At 37.0% G+C, this 7,265-nt stretch overlaps 1 protein-coding gene across 1 annotated transcript; it reads right to left on the bottom strand.

Annotated features, from left to right (window-relative positions):
• Positions 1–277: 277 nt before the first annotated feature.
• Positions 278–5,587, bottom strand: LOC117336093. The gene is made up of 6 exons (XM_033896471.1): positions 5,450–5,587; positions 4,932–5,090; positions 2,785–2,860; positions 1,520–1,680; positions 1,022–1,364; positions 278–832 (listed from the first exon to the last, which is right to left on the bottom strand). The coding sequence occupies exons 1-4, from the start codon at positions 5,453–5,455 to the stop codon at positions 1,520–1,522; spliced, it is 402 nt and encodes a 133-aa protein (XP_033752362.1). The 5' UTR covers positions 5,456–5,587; the 3' UTR covers positions 278–832; positions 1,022–1,364.
• Between the last annotated feature and the right edge of the window lie 1,678 nt (positions 5,588–7,265).

Genomic DNA, 7,265 nt, shown 5'->3' with positions numbered 1-7,265 from the left:
TGGTCTATTTTTGAGCCACTTGTTTTGAAGTCATATTCACTTACCACGTACATGTATAAACATCGGACAACTAAACTCAGACATTCCAATATTATGAAATGATATGTTATGTCGGATGGTTTGATATCCGCCACTGTCGACAGATCAGGACAAGTCGTCATCACTACGGTTGTATTCAGGTATTCTATTGAACAGGTTTTTTTTTTATATAAAACATAATAAGGACAAGTTGAAAATTATCATTTCCATCTTTTGAAATAACACTCAAATACTTCACTAACGTTTTAGTAATTTTTATTGCATGATTTTTTGGCTTTTTATGATTTATACATTTTAAATAAATATTACGGTATACACAAAAATGTGAGTGCTAGGCACTATGATTGGAATGCTGGTCACAATTTTTATCTTTCTCCTTTGTATTGTCTTAATAAGAGTCAAAGAAGGTCAAGAGTTCAGCACGCGACATTTGATGTCGACATCAACACACAACATTGGGACTAGTACGTTAAAACTCTTTGGTATTTACAATACCCAAAGTAAATCACATGGGGTAAAAATTGTTGTAATTCAATTCTCCCACTTTCTTCGAAATTCGCCATATTATCTGACACGCTGGTATCATCAATCCAGAAGCCACATTTCACGCGAGACTTAGTCACATTTCACGCGAGACTTTGAAGGTACAGCACGAGATACTGTCAGTTTTCACGCAGTCTTGGTGTCACAATATATCCCCGACTTTAAAGGCGTCAGGGATGTCTTTGGAACTGTCTCGCCTATTTCTTTGGGACCAGAGAGACGTCCAGATTACTGACAGGAACTGTCGCGCCTGGAAAAACAAATAAATACAAATATAAGCTCAGGTAAACGATGAAACAGTGAAAAATGAGACAATTTCAAAAAGGTAATCAAGATTACTTTACATAAATAGGTATTGTGAATCCGTACATTAATAAAACAAGAGAGTGTCCGATAACGATTCTTAATGTAGCTTACGTTATTCATTATTACAACGCACCTTTTTGAAAGTCGATAATAGCTCTTCATCGAAAGTGGCAGGTTCACATCACGTTTGTCATTTGGTGATGTCACTTCCGGTCTGTACGATGCACCAGAAGAGTTTGGAGGAGACATCACTTTCGTCCGATCGTTGTATTGTAATGAAAGCAAACCTTGCTGAAGGATTTCTTGACTGACGTCACTTCCGGTAGTTGTAATGAATGAACACAATAGTGGGTGTAAGCAGTCCAATATATCACAAAATCTCGGTGGATTATACGCTTGGAGGAGGAGTTTACAATGTGTATATCACAGATATATCATGGCTATCACATCAGAGTTGGACGGGCGCTTGTAACGATCTGGAAGATAGAAAAGAATTCTGTTTAAAGTAAAATCAGTGAAGCGATGACAGGTTAAGGAATTTCTCTTGGAGTCAAGACACATGTCAAAATGTATTAATTTATTCGGAAAAATATTAATTATATTAAGATTTTTCATCACCTATAAAACTTACCTAAAATGATTTAGGTCCTTTTCGTTGTAATAAAAATGACGGGACTTTTTGTTGTTTCTCAAAACAGCTGGCACTTTCATCTTTCTTGAAAAACGTCTGTGGCATCATGTTGTGGACGAAGTCTTTGACATTTGTTTCATTTATCAAACCGTCTTGAAGACCTGTAATAAAATAAGATAAAAATATAAATAACAAGTAACGGGTAAAAAGGTTAAGATAAAAATTAAATAGGCGATGAAACCTCGGATAGAAATAACATTTCGGTGATAACACGGAAGTTTAATCAAGTGATTAGTGATAATACCACTGTTCCTTTACTTAAAAAATCTATGTGTGTATTCTTTAAAATAAAAAGGTAGAAGACTGAAGAGTGCTATAGACTTTAATATTGTTTGTCAAGTTAGTGTTACCTACAATGTTTTATAATGATTTTTGAATTGTTAAACTATGATTAGCCTAACTGTGTCCCGATACCTATACTAGAAGAAAATAAATACATTGTAGAAATTCACTCCAATTTTCACGGGAGTCAGAAATTAATTTTAAAGTTCCAACGCTCTATAACGGCAGATGTTTCCTGAACGTGACCTCGGACATAGGTACAAATGTATGTGTATTGTATGTAGGTATAAAGGAACAGCTGTCGCCGCTATAAACAATTCCTAGGATTCCTACACCGCCAGGTGAAAATTTGATATTTAAATAAATTTATATTCAATTAATCTCTTCTGAGTGTGCTTTTTATATTTACTTTAAATATACGTAAACAAGTCGTTCTTTATTTTCCTGAATCCCCGTAAGTTGACTAAACAAAAGCTAGCTTTGTCTACATTGGCCATATCCAGTGTAACCGTTAACTGACTCGGATGAGTCATACAGTTTGTCGCTACACCTGAAACGACACCTGAGAGTTTTACCTATCAAACCGCTCAGGTAGATCGTCGTGCATGCATATACCTGTATACGTATGCCACCATACCTATAGCCTGTACCATCTGTTTTCAAATGAGGACCAGCTGTCGTCTTAAAGACAAATTTAGAATACACAAAATATCGTGGGAAAGAGACGGTTTCTCAAGCATTAAAATATTACTTGTCAAAAAACGATTTGGTGAAACATTCCCGAAGTCCAGTGATAACTTAGATATTTAATGGGATTGTATAGTTCTTATTCCCGTGTGGTTTTTACACCTGTCAGATTCGTGTATGGAAATGCCGTGTCCCTCCCCCGCCGGAACATTTTAATTGACACGAGGGATATTTACCTTTGCTGTTTAGGCGCTCAATAAGGGCTCTATGGAGTTCGTCAATGTACTTGACCGCTTCTTCAATCACTGTAACCTAAGGCAGAAATAAAAACATTTTTAATGTTTGACAAGTGAAAATAACAGTTTGCATTTCTGCTCCTGTGTAAATTAAACATGTGGAATTTGAAAAGTTTATCAAAACAGGAAAAAAAAAACAAAAACAAAACAAAACCTTTTCACTGTGACTATACGTAAGTGAGGTATATATATGTATGTCCTTATATGGTGCTGACATAGTTATAATCGACAATGTGAGTTTTAGATAATGGACATAACTTGAAATCGAACCAGTATACAACTATGTGTGTTACACGAACAGCGTCCGGACGTTAAGATTCTGTATATATCTTCTAAAGTCTCCACTCTCCTATTTATTTAGACATTCAGTGTTTGTAACGCTATCGAGCGGGGTGACTCACCGGAAATTTATTATTATTGGGGATGAATACCCGTCATTTTGTCGTTATCTACTACCGAGGTCCGTTATATATACCTGCCGGGAACTCAGGTAATTACACAGGTGTATCAATATTACTCTAAAACTTCATAAAATCCCATATCCTACAGGTACGACGACACGATAACAATTATCTCGGTTTTAATAAAAGTAAAAAGATATTAGTGTTTAAGTAGCGTGGACAGGAATCCGAACTGGGTGACACCTCCCATTAAGTTTACAACACAATTAACGTCACAGCTGGGCTATTAAACCAGACATCACTTCATATTGTGGGCGTATCATTCTTGTTTTTAGTTCTTACTAAATGACCATACGTTTAATTTCATTAGATTCTGTGCTGGGCAGTATTATACCTATTCCTGAAAACAGCTGGTCTGTATCATATATAACAGAACAGAATAACCTTATGCATACAAAATGGAGCACGAGGATGTCTCGCGCTCGTTATTTAATATTTACGCTTGGACAGTGATGTTTTCCATACTGTATTGAATACCCCCCCCCCCCTGCCTCCCCCCCCCCCCCCCCCCTCCGCCCCACCCTAAACCTTCGGTGTTGTACACTCCCCCGCCCCACCCTAAACCTTCGGTGTTGTACACTCCCCCGCCCCACCCTAAACCTTCGGTGTTGTACACTCCCCTGCCCCACCCTAAACCTTCGGTGTTGTAACTCCCCTGCCCCACCTAGACCGCCAGTGTTGTACACGAGAACCTAACATCAGGAACTGTAGATATCGATCCTAATCGATGACCAATTAAAATCATCGTTGATGATAACAGATAATTGAAAAATCAATGACATTGACACAGTTTGGTATCAGGCTGCTGGATGGTGGCACGAGCACGCGACAGTACACGCGGTCTATTGACACTTCAGTTCAGTAATAATATATTGAAATTTTAGATGTCATCTTTCTTGTTCACGCCATATGCCCTTCGATATGACACGATACTGGTCAGATGGCGGAGTTGACCATCATGCCAGATGCCACACATGGCTGTGTGACGTGATGACAGGGACTGTTTACACCCTATCATGCCACACGATCTGTAAGCGAACCCTAAACCTGCCACCCGACCGCTTTATGGTCGTTAGGACAACCTGTTACGGTACTTGTAATAAAAGGAAACTTATTGGAAATTGTCCTCTTTGGTTCAAGTGTCAATAGCTGGCTATATACCCGGCTCACGGGGCGTGACACTTGAAACATGTGTCCCTCACATATGATACTTTAACGGTGAACTTTTCATCGTCATATTGTAAATATATCGCAACATTTTAATCGAGTCGTTATTGTTTTGCTTTGCTTTTTGTGTTATCTCAGATATATATATATATATATATAATATTGTTTGATTTTACAAAATATCCTCGATATTTTACAAATTGTCCTCGAAGTTTAACTGTATCATATATAACAGATCAGAACAAACTTATGCATACAAAATGTTGTTTATCTATACAATTTAAAAATTACAATGGTGTCACTCAATTAACTCGACTATTATTAAAACTTATTTGATTTTAGTTTTAATTTTCGCTTCTTATGCTGTTCCAGACATTTCCTAAGTAAATGCTTTGGTATTCTGTCAGGTTATACTCAAAATGAATACAATGCATTATCTATAAGTATATGTTTGCTTACCTTTGAAACTTTGTCTTTGCTTGCGATGGACGGTACCATATCTCGGAGTCTGGCATATTCTCGGTCCCTCACACGCTTGAGATGAAGTTTGAGATGTCTCCGAGCAACGGTCTGGGTTGGTGAGCGTTTGTTAATCTTGGTGCTGTTAAACTGTACCATCTGTAATGAAATAAGATCATTTGTACATTATAACATTCAAATGAAAAATGGTTTCTTAAACATCAAAATTCTAATTAATACTACGAAGTATATCAATATTAATTGCTGTCACATACGTAAAACTAACTTCTATGATGAAGTCGGTACCACTGACACAAATTCTAGTTTATTATAGATATACATGCATGCATAGTTATTGAAAGTTAAAATGTGCATGTAACGTCTGCTTGTTTCTGAATTTATGTTAAGATAAAATTGAGTCAAAATTATTTTTTTTATAAATTAATAATAATAAATTTATTGTACTTAAAAAATAAATATATATATATATATTTTTTTTTTATATTTAGAAAACTCACCTTCATTTTCTCTGTAAAGTTAAAGGTAACACACGTGGTTATAGTGACAGCAAACAGGTAAATTCCAAACAGCTGTGTTAATCCAAATCAGAGGTAAAAACTCGTTTGAGAAAACCGCGTGTGACAGTCGATATATAGCCGGGGCAGAGTAGTGATCAGGCAGTGACACGCCGCGCGCAGGAAATAGTACTCATGTAAAATCCAATTAAAACAAATAAATACTCGAGTGGATTTGAAATAAACACACTATCTGAAGATATGAGTATAACTTACATCTTTGTTCGGTATAATTAAATCTCGAAAGGCTTAAACTAATTAAATGGAGACATTTGTTGAAACAGATGTGAAAATAGTCCCTCAGGTAGAAGCAGACGGCATGGTATCGTGGGAAAACAGAGTATTTGTCCTATAATTACCCGCGCTTAACAAAAGGTGCTCTACCTGGCCGGGGCGTTACTGACTAAACCAAATGTTACTATCGGTGGATTACTCACGCTAAAAATCAGTGTCACCACTTTTATAATGTACATGTCGCCTCATGTCAACAGTTCCCGTGAAAGTTATACCACGGGGTGTGCATGTTGCCTATCTGTTGTGGCGTGTCATCACAGAAACGGACGATTCCGGAATCCGTGACACACAGAAAAAAGACTGTCATTTAGACACGCATATCCCAGGCTATGTATAATATTTGTAATATCCATCTGGTATATGGAACAGGATTGTCCCATTCATAGTCGTGTAATGATGTAAATTATCAATTTCACAAGAAAATGTGATATCGTTTTTGGCGTTTCCCCTTCTTCCGGGTAATTTTGCACTGATAGTGATTTATACGGATCCCCAACCACTCCATTACACCCTTGATGTATCTCGGTAATCTCTACAGCTAATTGATATATTAAATGTCTATATTCTGCAGATCACAAACATGTATACAATTTGTCCATATGTTAACGAGAATTTATCTTGTTGCTCAACCATCCATTCTCCGTGCGCGAGACGAGTCATTAGGATTGATAATGAGATGTACGATAACGAAGTCTTTCCCCGAAATACAATAGAATATCTCGATATAGACATACATAACTACCCTTTAATTCTGTAATATATTCATTGTCGGACATTATCTAACACACAACTCTGTGATACCCCGAATATGAAACAGGGTTAGAAATATTATCTGACAGAATGAAAAGAAAAAGCTACAACTCTTTTATAGAATGCATATTCAACAAAACAGCATAATATCTGTCTTCCTTGCTTCCTTCCACAGCTGGCTATTCACTAAGATATCTTTCTTCCTTACTTCCTTCCACAGCTGGCTATTTACTAAGATATCTTTCTTCCTTCCTTCCTTCCACAGCTGGCTATTTACTAAGATATCTTTCTTCCTTACTTCCTTCCACAGCTGGCTATTTACTAAGATATCTTTCTTCCTTACTACCTTCCACAGCTGGCTATTTACTAAGATATCTGTCTTCCTTCCTTCCTTCCACAGCTGGCTATTCACTAAGATATCTTTCTTCCTTGCTTCCTTCCACAGCTGGCTATTTTCTAAGATATCTTGCTTCCTTCCACAGCTGGCTATTCACTAAGATATCTTTCTTCCTTCCTTCCTTCCACAGCTGGCTATTTACTAAGATATCTTTCTTCCTTGCTTCCTTCCACAGCTGGCTATTTACTAAGATATCTTTCTTCCTTCCTTCCTTTCTTCCTTCCTTCCTTCCACAGCTGGCTATTTACTAAGATATCTTTCTTCCTTACTTCCTTCCACAGCTGGCTATTTACTCAGATATCTTTCTTCCTTGCTTCC

The sequence above is a fragment of the Pecten maximus genome, chromosome 10, assembly GCF_902652985.1.
Source record: "Pecten maximus chromosome 10, xPecMax1.1, whole genome shotgun sequence".
NCBI classification, from domain to species: domain Eukaryota; kingdom Metazoa; phylum Mollusca; class Bivalvia; order Pectinida; family Pectinidae; genus Pecten; species Pecten maximus.
Note: the sequence above shows the minus strand (reverse complement) of the source record. Positions and strands in the feature narration are given on the sequence as shown.